The 23926-nt window shown below is 43.0% G+C and overlaps 1 protein-coding gene and 6 non-coding genes across 7 annotated transcripts; all 7 read left to right on the forward strand.

The window, feature by feature from the left end:
- Nucleotides 1-4168: 4168 nt before the first annotated feature.
- On the forward strand, nt 4169-5582 carry LOC113047657 (uncharacterized). The gene is made up of 3 exons (XM_026209000.1): nt 4169-4294; nt 4374-4530; nt 4863-5582. Exons 1-3 carry the CDS (start codon nt 4282-4284, stop codon nt 5368-5370), a joined length of 678 nt encoding a protein of 225 aa, XP_026064785.1. The 5' UTR covers nt 4169-4281; the 3' UTR covers nt 5371-5582.
- Nucleotides 5583-9882: 4300 nt separating this feature from the next.
- trnal-uag (transfer RNA leucine (anticodon UAG)) lies at nt 9883-9964 on the forward strand. The gene has a single exon. It is a non-coding gene; the product is annotated as a tRNA-Leu (tRNA).
- A 2526-nt stretch (nt 9965-12490) lies between these two features.
- trnal-uag (transfer RNA leucine (anticodon UAG)) lies at nt 12491-12572 on the forward strand. Its single transcript has one exon. It is a non-coding gene; the product is annotated as a tRNA-Leu (tRNA).
- A 284-nt stretch (nt 12573-12856) lies between these two features.
- On the forward strand, nt 12857-12938 carry trnal-aag (transfer RNA leucine (anticodon AAG)). The gene has a single exon. It is a non-coding gene; the product is annotated as a tRNA-Leu (tRNA).
- Nucleotides 12939-14241: 1303 nt separating this feature from the next.
- Nucleotides 14242-14323, forward strand: trnal-uag (transfer RNA leucine (anticodon UAG)). Its single transcript has one exon. It is a non-coding gene; the product is annotated as a tRNA-Leu (tRNA).
- Nucleotides 14324-14607: 284 nt separating this feature from the next.
- trnal-aag (transfer RNA leucine (anticodon AAG)) lies at nt 14608-14689 on the forward strand. Its single transcript has one exon. It is a non-coding gene; the product is annotated as a tRNA-Leu (tRNA).
- A 5962-nt stretch (nt 14690-20651) lies between these two features.
- Nucleotides 20652-20733, forward strand: trnal-uag (transfer RNA leucine (anticodon UAG)). Its single transcript has one exon. It is a non-coding gene; the product is annotated as a tRNA-Leu (tRNA).
- Nucleotides 20734-23926: the final 3193 nt, after the last annotated feature.

The raw sequence follows: 23926 nt of genomic DNA on the forward strand, positions 1-23926 counted from the left end.
ATGCCAACATCACAGTAATTAATATAAAACAAATTAAATTTATATAAGTTTTTTAAAAAAATTATTAAAATGGAAATAAAAGTAAAATAAATGTAGAAATCAAAACGCATTTCTCAATTTATTTTTTTAATTTATTTTACAATTATGCAAACAGAACAGTAATGAATATTAAATTAAGTTTTCAAACAATAAATTAAAAAGGTAAAAGTAAAAGTTAAATAGGATTTAAAAAGCAGTAAATAAAGTTAAATAAAATAATGTTAAACACAAATATTAACAATAGTGAACTATATTTAAACAACTATATACACAACAATAAATAAAAATATACAGTGTATACATTATTTGGGAACAGTTCTCCGCATTTCCTCTAACCACTGTTCTTTTGTAACGTTCTCAGTCTGTGGACAGTATATACACCTTGCCCCTGTACTGGCTATGTCCCGTTGCACTGGTTTTGAATTGTCCACACTTCCTGCAAGTGTTTGCCTTGTAGGGTCTCTTGGGCATGGTTTGTGGAGCCGGTTGTGAATTGGTGCTCTGCACAACTGTAGGCTCTAACAGTGGCATCCTATGGACCGCTGACAGTCTTTGAACCATTTGCACACCCTGGAACACTGGCACACCCTGAAACATCGACAAAAATATGGTTTTCTGGTATTAAAAAAAAGTTTAATAATTTTTACAGAATGGAACGTGAAAAGTGTCTTCATAGAATACTTTATAGATTATGCCATTACTTACAGAGATAGTACTGCTTGGTATAGAGGGACTAGACACTGCTGCGCTGGGTTTTATTAGCAGTATTGACTCTGAAAATTACTACAAAGTATTTGCAGGATGGAATAATTGTTAATATGTGTAAAGTTAATAATAGCCAGCGTCTATGTGGAATGTTACCTGAGATTGAGAAAGAAAGATAATGCAGCTTTAACACATGAGAAGTATTGAGAGAGATGCCATGAGGGACATGAGTCTAGTCTCGAGAGAAAGCAGACAGGTTACATTCTACATTTATCCTTGACCATGTGACTTAAACCAAATCTGAGATATTTAAACTGACCATTCAGCAGACAACAGGTGCCCCCACTGTACAAGAGGGGTGACAATTAGTAGGTCTCAGCCAGCATCTCATAGCATTCTTGCTTTTTCTTTTTTTCTTCATCTTACGTTCTGAACTTTCTTGAATTTTAATTGAGCACATACTTACTAATACTAAGTGGTATTATTAAAAAAGTTAAATAGTAATTCTTACCATTGAAAATTGTGTTGCAACTCTTGCTTCCACAGGTGCAGTAGGCTGGGGCAGGGGCATGGGATGAGGCTGGGGGTCAGGCTGACTCTGCTCCGTGGCCTTCTTTGCTGTTTCAGCAGCATGAGGTTCTTCCACCACCCTTTGTGCTGGTCCAGTAGAGGCCTAAGACGACCAAAAAAAAAAAAAAACCTTTAATACATAATTCAGAAAGAAACCTTTTCAGTAAATATACTAATAATACTAATAAAAAACACTTGCTACATTAATGTTACCTTTGGAGATTGAAAATCACAGATGCATTTCAGCACACCTCCAAGCAAGGTTGTTTGGCCACGAGACAGCATCTGACATTTCTCTATCTGTAAGCACTATAACAAATATAATGCACAATACAAGTGAGTCCCTTAAGAGAGCATAAAATACTTCATTAAATTCATATATTTATTCATTCATTGATTAATATCTGGGACACAAGTCACATTTATCTTATATATAATGTTACAACTGGTATCTCTATTTAGAGGAGAAAGATACAAGACAGGAACATTTCTTAAAACACCTGCAACATTACATAAATGTATTAAAAAAATTATTACACACCCTGGTTTGCACTGTTGAAAGCCATAACATAACACAACCATCACATTACATCGTTCAAATGAATGGGACCAGGTAAATGTTTGTTCTGAAGCCTGATGTGTTGTTCTCTTATGAAAATACACTAAACAAAGATACTAATAATGTTCGATTACGATTATTATTATTTTTTTATTTATCTATAATGCAAAGGTAACAAACACTCACGCTTTGATAAATATCGTACCACTTTTTATGTCGAACTACGCGACAATGACCCTTGTCATAGGTCATGAACTTCAGTAATTAACCTTTTTTACCTCTGACACGCCCCCTGAGGATGGTGTCATTCTTTCGCACACCTTCGACACGGTTCGGCAACTTGATTGACACCTGACTAGAAGCGCTGACCCCTCCACCTAGCGGTGATACGCGGAAACGTGCCGTCGAAATCCCCCTGCTCTCTGATTGGTCAAATGTCACGAATGTCAAGAGAATGTTATAAATTGGGCTTTTTGATTGGCTGGAAATGTTAAAGCACTTCGACGTGATTGGTCCAAATGTCACAGCGCTTCGATGCGATTGGCTGCGCAGTTCGACATTGCTCAACATTTCTGAAATTATGTCGGACTATCCTTCGTCAGCTAGCACTCAGATTTAGGATCCAGTCTCTCTGGGGGCGTGGGTTCGAATCCCACCGCTGCCAGCTGTGGTTTTAATTACAGAGGCCCTGTGTGTACTCGATGAAGGTTCTGAAAACATGGTGGGAGTACAATTTGCCTTTCAACGGCCAGGTGCTCAGCCTATCTCCTTTCTGCTAAAGCAGTCAGACTCAGTCCTGCTCCCGGGGCACTGTTCTCTTCTGTGGTTAAGTGACTACTGGAAGTTTCATTGCTGACGATTTTAGTCAATCCTGTGTTGATCTGTTCTTCAGAACTCACCTCAGACTTGCAGTGACAGCAACATTGCCGCAAGCCCTAACCTGCTAGGGATCAGGTTAGTTTTACAAAAAACAGGATTAGAATGCAGCTTTTCACCCTAGTCAGCATCAGGTAAGCCTTTCCACCGCTCGTAGCGAGCGCGGGGTAGCATGGCCAAGCGGTCCAAGGTGCTGGATTAAGGCTCCAGTCTCTTCGGGGGCGTGCCTTTGAATCCCATTGCTGCCAGTAGATGCTTTTGGAAGACTGCTGTGGCTGCGCAAAGTGATGCTGCGTGAACGTCCAAATTCAGCCGCTTTTACATTCCTTGCATTTTAGCCAAGTCGGTGCTGAAAGCCTGTCACGGCTTCTGCTCCTTCCTTACAGATGCACCATGTTGAAGCAGGGACGCCAATAGTTTACAATCACAGTGAAGTTACTTCAAAACAGGAAAAATCGCTTGAATAAAATAACAGTGGAAAGCAATAAGTAGGCAAAAGGATGGAAACAGACAGTTTTACTCATTGAAAAGGGCTTAGTGTGGTAGCGTTGCCTCTATATCCGGAAGGCGAAAAAAGGAATGGAAAGAAGCAGTCGGTGCTGAAAGCCTGTCACAGCCTCTGCTCCTTCCTTACAGATGAACCGTGTTGAAGCAGGGACGCCATTAGTTTACAATCACAGTAAAGTTACTTCAAAACAGGAAAAATCGCTTGAATAAAATAACAGTGGAAAGCAATAAGTAGGCAAAAGGATGGAAACAGCCAGTTTTACTCATTGAAAAGGTCTTAGTGTGGTAGCGTTGCCTCTATATCCGGAAGGCGAAAAAAGGAATAGCAAGAAGCAGTCAGTGCTGAAAGCCTGTCACGGCCTCTGCTCCTTCCTTACAGATGCACCGTGTTGAAGCAGGGACGCCAATTGTTTACAATCACAGTGAAGTTACTTCAAAACAGGAAAAATCGCTTGAATAAAATAACAGTGGAAAGCAATAAGTAGGCAAAAGGATGGAAGCAGCCAGTTTTACTCATTGAAAAGGGCTTAAGGCCTGTTCACACCGGGACGAATTTCGCGCGCGATATTCGCCGACGTTTAACGCCTCGTGACTAAACAAAGGGCGCCAATGTGAGTGTGCACACAGACGCGAAAAACGCCACGCTTAAAAGATTCATTTTTTAAAAAACGCCTCGGGTTCGTTTTTTTGGTTTGACGCACCGCGTCAAAAACTATACGACCAATGAGAATGGCGCTTTTGCAAACGTGTCTGGAGCTTCTGAAGTTACAGTAAAACACAACTTGGGGGCGCTCAAACACAAAACTGTCTTGCTGTGAGCACACATACGTAACGGCGAAGAAGATATACCCCAAGTAGCGTATACACTGCCGGGAAGAAATAAGACGAAGAAGATGCAAGGCAAGATGAATGTAGAGTTGTTGGTCTCGTTGGTGTCGGAACACAAAGAACTATATGACAAACGTGACAGCGATTACAAAAATCTTGATAAAAGAGAACTGTTATGGAGTGGTATTGCACAGCAAATGGGCCTTGATGGTGAGTTTAATTTCATTTAATTGTCTTTCATGTACGTTCCTACAAACGTTTGACAATCGCCATCGTTTGTGTGCTGTAGTGGAGGAGGTAAAACACAAATGGAAAAGCCTGCGAGATACATATACACGAAAAAAGCGCGAAGATGATTGCCGAAGTGGACAGGCTGCTAAAAACAAGAAGACGTGGAAATTTATGAAGGTCATGGAGTTCCTCGCAACATCAACTGAATTTCGAAGGTAATATCATTAGAACATTACAATACATAGCTGTGTGAGCTCTGCTATAATGCATTGACCTTAAACATTGATTAACATGATATCATTGCATGTTCCCTGTTCACCATGTGATCACACCTCTAGTTCAGTATATTAGTTTATGTTCTGTGTATAGGTAACCTCTGCTGAAATTTTGTTGCCTGACATATGGTACATTAAAATTTGTATGAATCTAAACTAAATTAGTAATTAAACATTAAGCTCTGGAGTATTTTGTCAAGATGGGTATGAAGTGTGGCATGGCCCACAGTGTGAGTTATTGTTTCTGATGTAAACTGAATTTGTCTTTACAGTGTTCACAGCAATATTTCTCCTGAAAATATGGATGAAGGGGTTGAGCAAGTGGTGGTTCAAAAAGAAGTCAGCGACAGAGAAGAAGCATCAGCAAGCACATCTCCAGGATCATCCTTCTCCAGCCCAACTGTGACCAGGTCTACTTTAAACAAAAGAAAACGGCCAGAGACACCAGACTTGTTGGACCGGTACCTTTTATTCAAAGAAGCCAGGGAAAGTGAGAAAGAGGAACGCAGAAGAGAGAAAGAGGAGCGCAGAGAGCAACGAAGAGAGCAACAAAATGATGAAAATTACTTGTTTGCTCTTGGCTTCATACCAGCACTAAGGAGATTGTCCCCAGCCGTACAGTCTTCAGTCAAATTAAAAATACATCAGCTGTTGCATGATGCTGAGTTTGGCCAGGCCTCTTCTGCTTTTTTTCCACAGCAGTCGCCGGTGTCCTACCATCAGGTCCCCCCACAGACCCCAACAAACTATGGCTGCTCTACAACTTCTTGGTTACCCTAATAGATGTTTACTGTATACATTTTAATTCTGTATTTTTTTGTTTGTTTTTTTACATTCAAGAAATTTAGTTGAAAATGGCCATTTCATAAATGTTTATTTGCACTATTGTTCACTTGCACTACAGTCATTGTGACTTATTTGCACAACCTTTTCTGACTCCCTTTTTTACTTTATGTTTGTGATTGTTATTGCAACTTGTAGTTCATTAAAAAAAAGTTTCATTTTTCCAAAAGAAATTGTGCCTTGAAAAAGTGACTTGAAAGTAATGTAACATATTTTGGGATTTGGCATATATTTGTACATAACTATTCTTGACCTCTTATTGAAATATCTATATGCCTAATTATGGAGTCATTGCATTTATAGGCAACAGTTATCAATCTACAGGAACATAACCATTTTGGGCACAGCATTGTGCAGGGAATGAGAACATTTTAAAGAAAATGCTAGTAATAATGTTTATTAAAAATACACATTTTCAAAAATACAACTTACATCTAGTTGTAAATAAGTATATGTTGAAGTGACCAAATACTTTACTTTTTGCAAAAAAAAAAAAAAAAAACTATGCTTTAACTTTGGTAGAACATGTTATATCAAAAATATTTAATTTGCTGTGGTGAGTGCTGCCATATTAATTAATGAAGAATCAGATGCAATAGATTTGATAGTGTATTCAAGTTCACAGAAATTGTATATATATACATACACTAGCAGTTTTCACAATGGAAAATGTAATTAAAATGGCTCAAATTTATAGGTTGATATTATCTGTTCCCCAGAGCATGGTTCACATGGTCATACTGCCAAGCAACTTCTCCTGCTGGTGAGTTGAAGTACTCTTTGTACAGTTCTCGGACATTTTGGGCCTCCACAGATGCCCGCTGCCCCCTACAATATTCAAAGCCTTGTAGTGGTTGCTCACAATCATGGTCATCCTCTGTGGCACGATTCTGGTCATTTCCGTTCGGGCGCAAATAATTGCACAATGCACAAGCAGCTTTGACAACTTTGTCAACAACTCTTGGTTGAACCTGTAAAGTTCTTTGGAAAACCCGGAAGCGTTGACTGAGGATGCCAAATACATTTTCAGAGATGCGCCGTGCCCGAGACAAACGATAATTGAAAATTCTCTTGTCTGTGGGGAGGCGTCGTCCAGGGTATGGCCGGAGGACATATGGTTTTAGCGGAAAAGCTTCATCCGCCACAATGACATGGTTAACTTTTCCCAGCTCAGGAGCACCTGGAAGTTCACTTGGTGGGGGAACATTCAGAGTTCCATTTCTGAGTGCCTTTCCCAGTACAGAATTGGCAAAGATTCCTCCATCACTGTTGCTGCCATAGCTCCCCACATCAACCACCAGGAAGCGGTAATCTGCATCAACTAAGGCCAGCAATACAACGGAGAATGTACCTTTATAATTAAAGTATAGAGAACCAGAGTTTGCAGGGGCCTGGATGAATATGTGTTTCCCATCCATGGCTCCCAAGCAGTAAGGGAAATTCCATCTTTCATGGAATCTCCTGGCTGTACTCCTCCACATCTCTTCAGTAGGCACTGGCAAATGTTCATCTCTGAGGCAGTGCCACAATGCATCACAGGTTTCACTCACTATCGAAGCCACAGTTGACACACCAAGTCGAAAGCTGGACGCAATAGTGCGGTACGAGTCCCCAGTGCTTAGAAAACTGAAATAGAAATAGACAAATACTAATTTTTAACAACGCTCCACATATGTTTTTACAACATTCATTGAAGTGAATAACAATGTAAACAAACTCACCATAAGCACACGGCCAAACGCTGTTCTGGGTTGATTGGTTTACGGTAGTGTGTCTGTTCTTTCGTCAGCGAGGGAGCCGGTTGTTGAAGTAAATTTTCGAACTCACTGACGGACATTCTAAAATACCCCCGAAAACGCTCATGATACATTTTCAGCTCTTGTACCAGTCGATAAAACTCCCCATGTTCTTCTCTTCTCGTAACTATGGGATGTACTCAAAATCGGCGTCTTTTCCAGGCCTCTTTCCTCATTCAACAGAACAATAATTTCTTCATCGCTGGAACTGGAGCTGGAGCTACTGGTGCTTGAAATATTCATGTTTTCTTTGTATGATTCTGACAAGCGCGTAAATACTTGCTCTCTTCTTCTGAGTGAAAAGCGAGTTTAAGAAGCGTAAAGTTGCGCAGCGCCACCTTGTGTACAGGGGTATTTCTGTTTTACATTAAGCGCCATCTAATGTCAGGGAATGAATTTGCATGGTCACTCGGCTCATCGTCAGCAAAAATCGCTTGGGTGTGAACACAAAAAACGTGTTGAAAAACGCCGGCGAATAACGTGCGCTCATATTCGTCCTGGTGCGTACGGCCCTTTAGTGTGGTAGCGTTGCCTCTATTTCCGGACGGTGGAAGGGGGAAAAAGGAATGGAAAGAAACTATTGCCCTGGCCGAGTGGTCTAAGGCGCTGGATCTAGGCTCCAGTCCCTGGAGGTGTGGGTTCGAATCTCACCGCTGCCAGCTGTGGTTCTAATCCAGTCCCTGGAGGCGTGGGTTCGAATCTCACCGCTGCCAGCTGTGGTTCTAATTACAGAGGCCCTGTGTGTACTCGATGAAGGTTCTGAAAACTTTGCCTTTCAGCGGCCAGGTGCTCAGCCTATCTCCTTTCTGCTAAAGCAGTCAGACTCAGTCCTGCTCCCGGGGCACTGTTCTCCTCTGTGGTTAAGTGACTACTGGAAGTTTCATTGCTGACAAATTTAGTCAATCCTGTGTTGATCTGTTCTAGTCAGCATCAGGGAGGTCTTTCCACCCGTCGTAGCGAGACGGAGAGCGCAGGGTAGCGTGGCCGAACAGGAAAAATCGTTTGAATAAAATAACAGTGGAAAGCAATAAGTAGGCAAAAGGATGGAAGCAGCCAGTTTTACTCATTGAAAAGGGCTTAGTGTGGTAGCGTTGCCTCTATTTCCAGAAGGTGGAAGGGGGAAAAAGGAATGGAAACAAACTATTGCCCTGGTAGCGTGGCTCCAGTCTCTCTGGGGGCGTGGGTTCGAATCCCACCGCTGCCAGCTGTGTTTTTAATTACAGAGGCCCTGTGTGTACTCGAAGAAGGTTCTGAAAACATGGTGAGAGTACACTTTGCCTTTCAGCGGCCAGGTGCTCAGCCTATCTCCTTCCTGCTAAAGCAGTCAGACTCAGTCCTGCTTCCTGGGCACTGTTCTCCTCTGTGGTTAAGTGACTACTGGAAGTTTCAAGAAGCTTTTGGAAAACTGCTGTGGCTGCGCAAAGTGATGCTGCGTGAACGTCCAAATTCAGCCGCTTTTACATTCCTTGGATTTTAGCCAAGTCTGAAAGCCTGTCATAGCCTCTGCTCCTTCCTTACAGATGCACCGTGTTGAAGCAGGGACGCCATTAGTTTACAATCACAGTAAAGTTACTTCAAAACAGGAAAGATCGCTTGAATAAAATAACAGTGGAAAGCAATAAGTAGGCAAAAGGATGGAAACAGCCAGTTTTACTCATTGAAAAGGGCTTAGTGTGGTAGCGTTGCCTCTATATCCGGAAGACGAAAAAAGGAATGGAAAGAAGCAGTCGGTGCTGAAAGCCTGTCACAGCCTCTGCTCCTTCCTTACAGATGCACCGTGTTGAAGCAGGGACGCCATTAGTTTACAATCACAGTAAAGTTACTTCAAAACAGGAAAAATCGCTTGAATAAAATAACAGTGGAAAGCAATAAGTAGGCAAAAGGATGGAAACAGACAGTTTTACTCATTGAAAAGGGCTTAGTGTGGTAGCGTTGCCTCTATATCCGGAAGGCGAAAAAAGGAATGGAAAGAAGCAGTCGGTGCTGAAAGCCTGTCACAGCCTCTGCTCTTTCCTTACAGATGCACCGTGTTTGAAGCAGGGACGCCAATAGTTTACAATCACAGTGAATTTACTTCAAAACAGGAAAAATCGTTTGAATAAAATAACAGTGGAAAGCAATAAGTAGGCAAAAGGATGGAAGCAGCCAGTTTTACTCATTGAAAAGGGCTTGGTGTGGTAGCGTTGCCTCTATTTCCGGAAGGTGGAAGGGGGAAAAAGGAATGGAAAGAAACTATTGCCCTGGTAGCGTGGCCGAGTGGTCTTACAGATGCACCGTGTTGAAGCAGGGACGCCATTAGTTTACAATCACAGTAATCACAGTATATAGCCGGAAGGCGAAAAAAGGAATGGAAAGAAGCAGTCGGTGCTGAAAGAAGCAGTCGAAGCAGTCGGTGCTGAAAGCCTGTCACGGCCTCTGCTCCTTCCTTACAGATGCACCGTGTTGAAGCAAGGACGCCAATAGTTTACAATCACAGTGAAGTTACTTCAAAACAGGAAAAATCGCTTGAATAAAATAACAGTGGAAAGCAATAAGTAGGCAAAAGGATGGAAACAGCCAATTTTACTCATTGAAAAGGGCTTAGTGTGGTAGCGTTGCCTCTATTTCCGGAAGGTGGAAGGCGGAAAAAGGAATGGCAAGAAACTATAACCCTGGTAGCGTGGCCGAGTGGTCTAAGGAGCTGGATTTAGGCTCTAGTCTCTCTGGGGGCGTGGGTTCGAATCCCACCGCTGCCAGCTGTGGTTTTAATTACAGAGGCCCTGTGTGTACTCGAAGAAGGTTCTGAAAACATGGTGAGAGTACACTTTGCCTTTCAGCGGCCAGGTCCTCAGCCTATCTCCTTCCTGCTAAAGCAGTCAGACTCAGTCCTGCTCCCTGGGCACTGTTCTCCTCTGTGGTTAAGTGAATACTGGAAGTTTCATTGCTGACGATTTTGGTCAATCCTGTGTTGATCTGTTCTAGTCAGCATCAGGGAGGCCTTTCCACCCGTCATAGCGAGACGGAGAGCACAGGAGCGCAGTGTAGCATGGCAGAGAGGTCCAAGGCGCTGGATTAAGGCTCCAGTCTCTTCGGGGGCGTGTGTTCGAATCCCACTGCTGCCCATAGATGCTTTTGGAAGACTGCTGTGGCTGCGCAAAGTGATGCTGCGTGAACGTCCAAATTCAGCCGCTTTTACATTCCTTGCATTTTAGCCAAGTCTGAAAGCCTGTCACAGCCTCTGCTCCTTCCTTACAGATGCACCGTGTTGAAGCAGGGACGCCATTAGTTTACAATCACAGTAAAGTTACTTCAAAACAGGATAAATCGCTTGAATAAAATAACAGTGGAAAGCAATAAGTAGGCAAAAGGATGGAAACAGCCAGTTTTACTCATTGAAAAGGGCTTAGTGTGGTAGAGTTGCCTCTATATCCAGAAGGCGAAAAAAGGAATGGAAAGAAGCAGTCGGTGCTGAAAGCCTGTCACGGCCTCTGCTCTTTCCTTACAGATGCACCATGTTGAAGCAGGGACGCCATTAGTTTACAATCACAGTAATCACAGTATATAGCCGGAAGGCGAAAAAAGGAATGGAAAGAAGCAGTCGGTGCTGAAAGAAGCAGTCGAAGCAGTCGGTGCTGAAAGCCTGTCACGGCCTCTGCTCCTTCCTTACAGATGCACCGTGTTGAAGCAAGGACGCCAATAGTTTACAATCACAGTGAAGTTACTTCAAAACAGGAAAAATCGCTTGAATAAAATAACAGTGGAAGTAATAAGTAGGCAAAAGGATGGAAACAGCCAATTTTACTCATTGAAAAGGGCTTAGTGTGGTAGCGTTGCCTCTATATCCGGAAGGCGAAAAAAGGAATGGAAAGAAGCAGTCGGTGCTGAAAGCCTGTCACGGCCTCTGCTCTTTCCTTACAGATGCACCGTGTTGAAGCAGGGACGCCAATAATTTACCATCACAGTGAATTTACTTCAAAACAGGAAAAATCGCGAAAGGATGGAAACAGACAGTTTTACTCATTGAAAAGGGCTTAGTGTGGTAGCGTTGCCTCTATTTCCTGGAAAGTGGAAGGCGGAAAAAGGAATGGAAAGAAACTGTCATCCTGGTAGCGTGTGGTCTAAGGCGCTGGATTTAGGCTCCAGTCTCCCCGGGTGGCGTGGGTTTGAACCCCACCGCTGCCAGCTGTGGTTTTAATTACAGAGGCCCTGTGTGTACTCAAAGAAGGTTCTGAAAACATGGTGAGTACACATTGCCTTACAGCGGCCAGGTGCTCAGCCTATCTCCTTTCTGCTAAAGCAGTCAGACACAGTCCTGCTCCCGGGGCACTGTTCTCCTCTGTGGTTAAGTGACTACTGGAAGTTTCATTGCTGACGATTTTAGTCAATCCTGTATTGATCTGTTCTAGTCAGCATCAGGGAGGCCTTTCCACCCGTCGTAGCGAGACGGAGAGCGCAGGAGTGCAGGGTAGCCAGGTCCTCAGCCTATTTCCTTCCTGCTAAAGCAGTCAGACTCAGTCCTGCTCCCTGGGCACTGTTCTCCTCTGTGGTTAAGTGAATACTGGAAGTTTCATTGCTGACGATTTTGGTCAATCCTGTGTTGATCTGTTCTAGTCAGCATCAGGGAGGCCTTTCCACCCGTCATAGCGAGACGGAGAGCACAGGAGCGCAGGGTAGCGTGGGGGAGAGGTCCAAGGTGCTGAATTAAGGCTCCAGTCTCTTCGGGGGTGTGTGTTCGAATCCCACTGCTGCCCATACATGCTTTTGGAAGACTGCTGTGGCTGCGCAAAGTGATGCTGCGTGAACGTCCAAATTCAGCCGCTTTTACATTCCTTGCATTTTAGCCAAGTCTGAAAGCCTGTCACAGCCTCTGCTCCTTCCTTACAGATGCACCGTGTTGAAGCAGGGACGCCATTAGTTTACAATCACAGTAAAGTTACTTCAAAACAGGAAAAATCGCTTGAATAAAATAACAGCGGAAAGCAATAAGTAGGCAAAAGGATGGAAACAGCCAGTTTTACTCATTGAAAAGGGCTTAGTGTGGTAGAGTTGCCTCTATATCCGGAAGGCGAAAAAAGGAATGGAAAGAAGCAGTCGGTGCTGAAAGCCTGTCACGGCCTCTGCTCTTTCCTTACAGATCCACCGTGTTGAAGCAGGGACGCCAATAATTTACCATCACAGTGAATTTACTTCAAAACAGGAAAAATCGCAAAAGGATGGAAACAGCCAGTTTTACTCATTGAAAAGGGCTTAGTGAAAAAGGACTTGCAAGAAGCTATCACCCTGGTAGCGTGGCCGAGTGGTCTAAGGCGCTGGATTTAGTCTCCAGTCTCTCTTGGGGCGTGGGTTCGAATCCCACCGCTGCCAGCTGAGGTTTTAATTACAGAGGCCCTGTGTGTACTCGAAGAAGGTTCTGAAAACACGGTGAGAGTACACTTTGCCTTTCAGCGGCCAGGTGCTCAGCCTATCTCCTTTCTGCTAAAGCAGTCAGACTCAGTCCTGCTCCCTGGGCACTGTTCTCCTCTTTTGTTAAGTGACTACTGGAAGTTTCATTTCTGACGATTTTGGTCAATCCTGCGTCGATCTGTTCTAGTCAGCATCAGGGAGGCCTTTCCACCCGTTGTAGCGAGACGGAGAGCGCAGGAGCGCAGGGTAGCGTGGCCGAGTGGTCCAAGGCGCTGGATTAAGGCTCCAGTCTCTTCGGGGGCCTGCGTTCGAATCCCACCGCTGCCAATAGATGCTTTTGGAAGACTGCTGTGGCTGCGCAAAGTGATGCTGCGTGAATGTCCAAATTCAGCCGCTTTTACATTCCTTGCATTTTAGCCAAGTCTGAAAGCCTGTCACAGCCTCTGCTCCTTCCTTACAGATGCACCGTGTTGAAGCAGGGACGCCATTAGTTTACAATCACAGTAATCACAGTATATAGCCGGAAGGCGAAAAAAGGAATGGAAAGAAGCAGTCGGTGCTGAAAGAAGCAGTCGAAGCAGTCGGTGCTGAAAGCCTGTCACGGCCTCTGCTCCTTCCTTACAGATGCACCGTGTTGAAGCAGGGACGCCATTAGTTTACAATCACAGTAAAGTTACTTCAAAACAGGATAAATCGCTTGAATAAAATAACAGTGGAAAGCAATAAGTAGGCAAAAGGATGGAAACAGCCAATTTTACTCATTGAAAAGGGCTTAGTGTGGTAGCGTTGCCTCTATTTCCTGGAAGGTGGAAGGCGGAAAAAGGAATGGAAAGAAACTATCACCCTGGTAGCGTGTGGTCTAAGGCCCTGGATTTAGGCTCCAGTCTCTCTGGGGGCGTGGGTTTGAATCCCACCGCTGCCAGCTGTGGTTTTAATTACAGAGGCCCTGTGTGTACTCAAAGAAGGTTCTGAAAACATGGTGAGTACACTTTGCCTTACAGCGGCCAGGTGCTCAGCCTATCTCCTTTCTGCTAAAGCAGTCAGACTCAGTCCTGCTCCCGGGGCACTGTTCTCCTCTGTGGTTAAGTGACTACTGGAAGTTTCATTGCTGACGATTTTAGTCAATCCTGTATTGATCTGTTCTAGTCAGCATCAGGGAGGCGTTTCCACCCGTCGTAGCGAGACGGAGAGCGCAGGAGCGTGGCCGAGCGGTCCAAGGTGCTGGATTAAGGCTCCAGTCTCTTCGGGGGCGTTGGTTCGAATCCCACCGATGCCAATAGATGCTTTTGTAAGACTGCTGTGGCTGCGCGAAGTGATGCTGCGTGAACGTCCAAATTCAGCCGCTTTTACATTCCTTGCATTTTAGCCAAGTCTGAAAGCCTGTCACAGCCTCTGCTCCTTCCTTACAGATGCACCGTGTTGAAGCAGGGACGCCATTAGTTTACAATCACAGTAAAGTTACTTCAAAACAGGAAAAATCGCTTGAATAAAATAACAGTGGAAAGCAATAAGTAGGCAAAAGGATGGAAACAGCCAGTTTTACTCATTGAAAAGGGCTTAGTGTGGTAGCGTTGCCTCTATTTCCGGAAGGTGGAAGGCAGAAAAAGGACTTGCAAGAAGCTATCACCCTGGTAGCGTGGCCGAGTGGTCTAAGGCGCTGGATTTAGTCTCCAGTCTCTCTTGGGGCGTGGGTTCGAATCCCACCGCTGCCAGCTGAGGTTTTAATTACAGAGGCCCTGTGTGTACTCGAAGAAGGTTCTGAAAACACGGTGAGAGTACACTTTGCCTTTCAGCGGCCAGGTGCTCAGCCTATCTCCTTTCTGCTAAAGCAGTCAGACTCAGTCCTGCTCCCTGGGCACTGTTCTCCTCTTTTGTTAAGTGACTACTGGAAGTTTCATTTATGACGATTTTGGTCAATCCTGCGTCGATCTGTTCTAGTCAGCATCAGGGAGGCCTTTCCACCCGTTGTAGCGAGACGGAGAGCGCAGGAGCGCAGGGTAGCGTGGCCGAGCGGTCCAAGGCGCTGGATTAAGGCTCCAGTCTCTTCGGGGGCGTGGGTTCGAATCCCACCGCTGCCAATAGATGCTTTTGGAAGACTGCTGTGGCTGCGCAAAGTGATGCTGCGTGAATGTCCAAATTCAGCCGCTTTTACATTCCTTGCATTTTAGCCAAGTCTGAAAGCCTGTCACAGCCTCTGCTCCTTCCTTACAGATGCACCGTGTTGAAGCAGGGACGCCATTAGTTTACAATCACAGTAATCACAGTATATAGCCGGAAGGCGAAAAAAGGAATGGAAAGAAGCAGTCGGTGCTGAAAGAAGCAGTCGAAGCAGCCTGTCACGGCCTCTGCTCCTTCCTTACAGATGCACCGTGTTGAAGCAGGGACGCCATTAGTTTACAATCACAGTAAAGTTACTTCAAAACAGGATAAATCGCTTGAATAAAATAACAGTGGAAAGCAATAAGTAGGCAAAAGGATGGAAACAGCCAATTTTACTCATTGAAAAGGGCTTAGTGTGGTAGCGTTGCCTCTATTTCCTGGAAGGTGGAAGGCGGAAAAAGGAATGGAAAGAAACTATCACCCTGGTAGCGTGTGGTCTAAGGCCCTGGATTTAGGCTCCAGTCTCTCTGGGGGCGTGGGTTTGAATCCCACCGCTGCCAGCTGTGGTTTTAATTACAGAGGCCCTGTGTGTACTCAAAGAAGGTTCTGAAAACATGGTGAGTACACTTTGCCTTACAGCGGCCAGGTGCTCAGCCTATCTCCTTTCTGCTAAAGCAGTCAGACTCAGTCCTGCTCCCGGGGCACTGTTCTCCTCTGTGGTTAAGTGACTACTGGAAGTTTCATTGCTGACGATTTTAGTCAATCCTGTATTGATCTGTTCTAGTCAGCATCAGGGAGGCCTTTCCACCCGTCGTAGCGAGACGGAGAGCGCAGGAGCGTGGCCGAGCGGTCCAAGGCGCTGGATTAAGGCTCCAGTCTCTTCGGGGGCGTTGGTTCGAATCCCACCGATGCCAATAGATGCTTTTGTAAGACTGCTGTGGCTGCGCGAAGTGATGCTGCGTGAACGTCCAAATTCAGCCGCTTTTACATTCCTTGCATTTTAGCCAAGTCTGAAAGCCTGTCACAGCCTCTGCTCCTTCCTTACAGATGCACCGTGTTGAAGCAGGGACGCCATTAGTTTACAATCACAGTAAAGTTACTTCAAAACAGGAAAAATCGCTTGAATAAAATAACAGTGGAAAGCAATAAGTAGGCAAAAGGATGGAAACAGCCAGTTTTACTCATTGAAAAGGGCTTAGTGTGGTAGAGTTGCCTTTATATCCGGAAGGCGAAAAAAGGAATGGAAAGAAGCAGTCGGTGCTGAAAGCCTGTCACGGCCTCTGCTCTTTCCTTACAGATGCACCGTGTTGAAGCAGGGACGCCAATAATTTACCATCACAGTGAATTTACTTCAAAACAGGAAAAATCGCAAAAGGATGGAAACAGCCAGTTTTACTCATTGAAAAGGGCTTAGTGTGGTAGCGTTGCCTCTATTTCCGGAAGGTGGAAGGCGGAAGGCGGAAAAAGGATTGGAAAGAAACTATCACCCTGGTAGCGTGGCCGAGTGGTCTAAGGCGCTGGATTTAAGCTGGGGAACAATAGTCCATCAAAGACGGGGAAGAAGGGAAGAAAAGAGGGAAGGAAGAAAATTAATTTTTAAATTAAATTTTAATACACCAATGGAAATGTGTATTGTTATTATTAGTTATTTAGTAGTTGTTGTATTAATTTTTATTCTGATTAAGCATGTTATTATTTTTAGTTGTATTCATATTTATTTTAAGCATGTTATTAGTTGTGATTTTATTGATATTAAATCAGATTTTTTTAAGGTTGCATTCATTCAAGACACCTTCAAATCTGTAATTTCTTATTAAAAAAGGGTGCAAAAATAGTCATTATGATGCTGAAAAATGTCTGTGACAAATGACAAAGTGCAAATTATCTTTTTATAGGAATACGTTCTATTGTTGCAGTGTACTAATGAAATGTTTACTAAAGTACAAATAAAAAAGCAATAATTCTCTTCTTTTTTTTACAATTATACCAACATAACAGTAATGAATATTAAACAAATTAAATTTATATAAGTTTTCAAAAAAAATAAAATAAAAAGGGAAATAAAAGGAAAATAAATGTAGAAATCAAAATGCATTTCTCAATTTCTTTTTTTTTTTTTTTACAATTATGCTAACAGAACAGTAATGAATATTAAATTAAGTTTTCAAACAATAAATTAAAAAGGTAAAAGTAAAAGTTAAATAGGATTAAAAAAGCAGTAAATAAAGTTAAAAAAAATGGTTAAACAAATATTAACAATAGTGAACTATATTTAAACAACTGTATACACACAACAATAAATACAAATATACAGTGTATACATTATTTGGGAACAGTTCTCCGCATTTCCTCTAACCACTTTTCTTTTGTAACGTTCTCAGTCTGTGGACAGTATATACACCTTGCCCCTGTACTGGCTATGTCCCGTTGCACTGGTTTTGAATTGTCCACACTTCCTGCAAGTGTTTGCCTTGTAGGGTCTCTTGGGCATGGTTTGTGGAGCTGGTTGAGAATTGGTGCTCTGCACAACTGTAGGCTCTAACAGTGGCATCCTATGGACCGCTGACAGTCTTTGAACCATTTGCAGACCCTGGAACACTGGCACACGCTGAAACATTGACAAAAATATGGTTTTCTGGTATTAAAAAAAATTTACAAGTTAAATAATTTGTACAGAATGGAACGTGAAAAATTTCTTCATAGAATACTTTATAGATTATGCCATTACTTACAGATACAGTACTGCTTTGTATAGAGGCACAAGACACTGCTGCGCTGGGTTGGTCTTCAACCTGAGAAGGTCTCCTGACCACACTAAGATTTGGCTTTGCTGCAGCAATGTGAGAGCCAGTAAATCTTGGTTTGGTAAACCAAAAATGTGAGAAGACAGAATGTGTTATAACAGCAATACTATTACTATTTATATTACTATTTTAAGTAAATGCAGGTTTTTAAAAACATTTATTTCTGAATAGAAGTGTCACCCATAAGAGGAATGATTTATTAGCAGTATTGACTCTTGATATTACTACAAAGTATATGCATGATGGAATAATTGTTAATATGTGTACAGTTAATAATAGCCAGCGTCTATGTGGAATGTTACCTGAGATTGAGAGAGAAAAATAATGTAGCTTTAACACATGAGAAGTATTGAGAGAGATGCCATGAAGGGACATGAGTCTAGTCTCGAGAGAAAGCAGACAGGTTACATTCTACATTTATCCTTGACTATGTGACTTAAACCAAATCTGAGATATTCAAACTGACCATTCAGCAGACAACAGGTGCCCCCACTGTACAAGAGGGGTGACAATTAGTAGGTCTCAGACAGCATCTCATAGCATTCTTGCTTTTTCTTTTTTTCTTCATCTTACGTTCTGAACTTTCTAGAATTTTAATTGAGCACATACTTAAGTGGTATTATTGAAAAAGTTAAATAGTAATTCTTACCATTGAAAATTGTGTTGCAACTCTTGCTTCCACAGGTGCAGTAGGCTAGGGGCATGGGATGAGGCTGGCGGTCAGGCTGACTCTGCTCCATGGCCTTCTTTGCTGTTTCAGCAGCATGAGGTTCTTCCAAAAAAAAAAAAAAAAAACCTTTAATACATAATTCAGAAAGAAACCTTTTCAGTAAATATACTAATGATACTAATAAAAAACACACTACATTAATGTTACCTTTAGAGTTTGAAAACCACAGATGCATTTCAGCACACCTCCAAGCAAGGTTGTTTGGCCACGAGACAGAATCTGACATTTCTCTATCTGTAAGCATTATAACAAATATAATGCACAATACAAGTGAGTCCCTTAAGAGGGCATAAAATACTTCATTAAATTCATATCTTTATTCATTCATTCATTAATTTCTAGGACACAAGTTACATTTATCTTATATATAATGTAACAACTGGTATCTCTATTTAGAGGAGAAACATACAAGACTTGAACATTTCTTAAAATACCTGCAACATTACATAAATGTCTATAAACAATTATTACACACTCTGGTTTGCACTGTTGAAAGCCATAACATAACACAACCATCACATTACATCGTTCAAATGAATGGGACCAAGTAAATGTTTGTTTTGAAGCCTGATGTGTTGTTCTCTTATGCAAATACACTAAACCAATATATTAATAATGTTTGATTACGATTATTTTTATTTTTATTTATCTATAATGCAAAGGTAACAAACACTCACCCTTTGATAAATCTCATACCACTTTTTATGTTGAAATACGCGATAATGACCCTTGTCATAGGTCACGAACTTGAGTAATTAACCCTTTTTACCTCTGACACGCCCCCTGAGGATGATGTCATTCTTTCGCACACCTTCGGCACGGTTCGGCAACTTGATTGACACCTGACTAGAAGCTCTGACCCCTCCACCTAGCGGTGATACGCGGAAACGTGCCGTCGAAATCCCCCTGCTCTCTGATTGGCCAAATGTCACGAATGTCAAGAGAATGTTATGAATTGCGCTTTTTGATTGGCTGGAAATGTTAAGGCGCTTCGCCGCGATTGGTCCAAATGTCATAGCGCTTCGATGCGATTGGCTGCGCAGTTCGACATTGCTCAACATTTCTGAAATTATGTCGGACTATCCTTCGTCAGCTAGTGCTCTAGGCTCCAGTCTCTCTGGGGGCGTGGGTTCGAATCCCACCGCTGCCAGCTGTGGTTTTAATTACAGAGGCCCTGTGTGTACTCGAAGAAGGTTCTGAAAACATGGTGAGAGTACACTTTGCCTTACAGCGGCCAGGTGCTCAGCCTATCTCCTTTCTGCTAAAGCAGTCAGACTCAGTCCTGCTCCCGGGGCACTGTTCTCCTCTGTGGTTAAGTGACTACTGGAAGTTTCATTGCTGACGATTTTAGTCAATCCTGTGTTGATCTGTTCTAGTCAGCATTAGGGAGGCCTTTCCACCCGTCGTAGCGAACCGGAGAGTGCAGGAGCACAGGGTAGCGTGGCCGAGCGGTCCAAGGCGCTGGATTAAGGCTCCAGTCTCTTCAGGGCCGTGAGTTTGAATCCCATCGCTGCCAGTAGATGGTTTTGGAAGACTGCTGTGGCTGCGCAAAGTGATGCTGCGTGAACGTCCAAATTCAGCCGCTTTTACATTCTTTGCATTTTAGCCTAGTCGGTGCTGAAAGCCTGTCACGGCCTCTGCACCTTCCTTACAGATGCACCGTGTTGAAGCAGGGACGCCGTTAGTTTACAATCACAGTAAAGTTACTTCAAAACAGGAAAAATCATGTTGCCGAGTGGTCATGTGGCCGAGTGGTCTAAGGCGCTGGATTTAGGCTCCAGTTTCTCTGGGGGCGTGGGTTTGAATCCCACCGCTGCCAGCTGTGGTTTTAATTACAGAGGCCCTGTGTGTACTCGATGAAGGTTCTGAAAACGTGGTGAGAGTACACTTTGCCTTTCAGCGGCCAGGTGCTCAGCCTATCTCCTTTCTGCTAAAGCAGTCAGACTCAGTCCTGCTCCTGGGGCACTGTTCTCCTCTGTGGTTAAGTGACTACTGGAAGTTTCATTGCTGACGATTTTAGTCAATCCTGTATTGATCTGTTCTAGTCAGCATCAGGGAGGCCTTTCCACCCGTCGTAGCGAGACGGAGAGCGCAGGAGTGCAGGGTAGCGTGGCCGAGCGGTCCAAGGCGCTGGATTAAGGCTCCAGTCTCTTCAGGGCCGTGAGTTTGAATCCCATCGCTGCCAGTAGATGGTTTTGGAAGACTGCTGTGGCTGCGCAAAGTGATGCTGCGTGAATGTCCAAATTCAGACGCTTTTACATTCTTTGCATTTTAGCCTAGTCGGTGCTGAAAGCCTGTCACGGCCTCTGCACCTTCCTTACAGATGCACCGTGTTGAAGCAGGGACGCCGTTAGTTTACAATCACAGTAAAGTTACTTCAAAACAGGAAAAATCATGTTGGCGAGTGGTCATGTGGCCGAGTGGTCTAAGGTGCTGGATTTAGGCTCCAGTTTCTCTGGGGGCGTGGGTTCGAATCCCACCGCTGCCACCTGTGGTTTTAATTACAGAGGCCCTGTGTGTACTCGATGAAGGTTCTGAAAACATGGTGAGAGTACACTTTGCCTTCAATCTCCTTTCTGCTAAAGCAGTCAGACTCAGTCCTGCTCCCGGGGCACTGTTCTCCTCTGTGGTTAAGTGACTACTGGAAGTTTCATTTGACGATTTTAGTCAATCCTGTGTTGATCTGTTCTTGAGAATTCATCTCAGGCTTGCGGTGACAGCATTGCCACAAGCCCTATCCTGCTAGGGATCAGGTTTAAACGCAAACAGGATTAGAATGCAACTTTTCGGCCATGTCAGCATCAGGGCGGCCTTTCCACCGGTCATAGCGAGCCGGAGAGCACAGGCATACAGGGAAGTGTGGCTCAGTGGTACAAGGTGCTGGATTACGACTCCAGTCTTTTTGGGGGATTTAGATTTTTTCATGGTCTAAGACCCTCTTCATCTTGGCTGAGAGTGCCTGGAACGAGGTGCATCATGGATCCTTTTTCTCCCACACCACCGTCCCCATAGTCCCAACTGACCCGTGAGTGAGCACAAACACCACCTTGGACTCTTCTCTCATAAAAGGTCATAAGCTCTAAGGAAAAGTGCATAGAACACAGTGTAAGAAAGGCTCTGCAAAAATTGGGCTCACCAGCTCACCAGCATGGCTCAGGTTGGTTACTTGGCTCCGGTGGTGTTGGGGGAAACGGTGGTGTGGGATTACTCAGTAGCTGGAACTTTTGAGAGAGCTCGGACACCTGCGTCACGAGCGCTTGCACAGCGTGCCTCGTGGTGGTGATACTCTCCTGCTGCTGGTCCAAATGAGCGATACTGTGGTTGATAAACTCAGTCAGAAAAGTGGAACTTAATGCATCCATAATTAAGGTCAGATCGTTCTGTAACGTGAAAGATAAGCGGATGCAAGTTGCAAGTAAAATAACTCTTTATTGAGAGAACAGCATAGGTCTTCCCGTTGCATCCAGCAGGAGAGTGGTGACGCAGGGACTTCGATGTGCAATCCAGGTGAGGTGAGAAAATGGGAAATGACTTGATCACTGATCAGCGTAACGGGACACCCACACACACAAACACAGAAGACTAGGATGAGACAGAGGACCACCAACAGTGACATTAGTAGTCTACAGATACCTGCACCTTTCCTTTTGCAGCGTTCTTATTGTTTGGATATGGTTTCAAGGTTGAAATATTTAATTTGAAATTTTGAGAAAAATGTATGGGACAATATCTCTAGTACTGAAAAGTGATGACTTCACAGTTGCAGTGGATTGATGATTCAGAAGAACAGAAATAACATCTTCCTCAACAACTATGCTGGTGAGTTCACTTAACTCTATTAATGGTTATTATTAAAATTCATATTTATTATCAAAGCCTATATAGCCTATATAAGCCAGGATATAGCCTATATAAGTGTTTCTGAAAATTAAGTGATTTAAGTGGTAAAAATTCAATTTTGTAAACTCATATTTGATACAGTAACAATTGAGCACTTGAAGAGGTTTAAGCATGACATTAGCTAACTTAGCTAATGAGATTTAGTAGTAAGCATCATTATCAGATTGATGTAGTTTTGAGAGTAGAAGATGATAAATAACTTAATCTTAGGAAACTGTTTATCAGTTTTAGGTTAAACTTATGAACACCGACACACTTCTTGAGGGTCTAAAGAGAATAAATCGTCTTTTATTCTTAACTGATGTTTTAATTCTGTAATATTGTTCGTTTTAGTGATCCATTTGATATCAGCCTTACATTTTCTGCCTTCAATTTTCTTCCTATCACAAGCTTGGACTAAAGATGTAAGTCTTTTATTATTGTTTTTTATTATTATTATTTATTTACAATTATATTTACTTTGTTTGTATATAATTTGTCTTTAAGGTCATGCTACTTAGTATTTTAAATATTTAATTAAAAATATATAGCATTACAAAATACTGAGCAAGAAAGAGAGAAACTTTTGGCAGAGGTCAACAATAAACTTGTTTATTAACAAAAAACAATAATATCAATATGTTTATGAACTCCTCAGAATGAACTGTAATAAGAAATAAAAAATAATATTGTAATGGATGAAGAAAAAAAAGCCCTTAATGATTTCCTGGCTTATTTTATTTTATTATTTATTTTTTGGTGTCTAATTCATTTATTCTGTCTTTGTGAACATGACTGACTACAATGCTGTTCAGATGGTTCTGGGTTGAAGCCATGTCTTCAGTCCCCGAAGAGCGCTGAAGCTTCTCTCTGCCTCAGCTGATGATACAGAAAACACGAGAAATAAGCGGACCAGAGTTTCCACTTTCAAGGCCTATCATGATGTCCTGTGCCAACAGCTGTCCAACAACCTTTCTGGAAGCGCTCACAAAGGCCTTCATATTGGTTGAGCACAGAATTGATGGCTGGTGTATGCACTGTCCATCTAGTTGGACACAGGGTTTTCAGTGTTGTATAGCAGCCAGATGTAGCTTTTGCCACAGACTTTTTTTGTTTTAAATGTATGGTTTTAAATTTGCCTGCCTGGCCACATAAACAGCCAAGCTCATGGATCCATTGCAGAGTATCCTGATTATTGGTGAGGCTGAACAGGCTGCTCGTGACCAAGTTCACGCATTGGGGATGAACAAAGGCAGCAAGTGGCTGCTCTCTGCGGATGTGAGTTTGTGCACCTGACAAATGCCCAGACATGTTGGCTGCTCCATCGTATGTTTGACCACGAAAAAAAGGGAAGGTTTAGACGAAGGAGGACATCAGAAGCAGTTTTTCCTATTTGCTCACCGGTTGTGGAAGAAACTTCATAAAGGCCAACTTACAGCTCATCCATTATTATTGAATATTGCACTACTGGTAAAGCAGCAATTTCCTGTGGAATTTCGTGAATTATGCTGTTGCTCATTAAATTAATTATTTCATTTAGAATAGCAGGGCTTATGTAACAGTGATTTCGTTTGAACCAGGGACCAAGGGCCATCCTTTCTCAAAGATCCTTCAAATCTGTGGCCAGAAATCCCACACCCTGTGGCTGCAGATGAATGTCAGCTACATAAAACAGTTTCCTGTCTCCTTTCCTGCTTCACAGCCAGCTCGTCATAACCTGTAATTAGCAAGTATAAGACTTTTGAAGAGCTACTGGAGTCTAGGGCCTGTCATGGGTTGGCAGGCAATCTGACAGCTGATGA

The sequence above is a fragment of the Carassius auratus genome, chromosome 28, assembly GCF_003368295.1.
Source record: "Carassius auratus strain Wakin chromosome 28, ASM336829v1, whole genome shotgun sequence".
Classification (NCBI taxonomy): domain Eukaryota; kingdom Metazoa; phylum Chordata; class Actinopteri; order Cypriniformes; family Cyprinidae; genus Carassius; species Carassius auratus.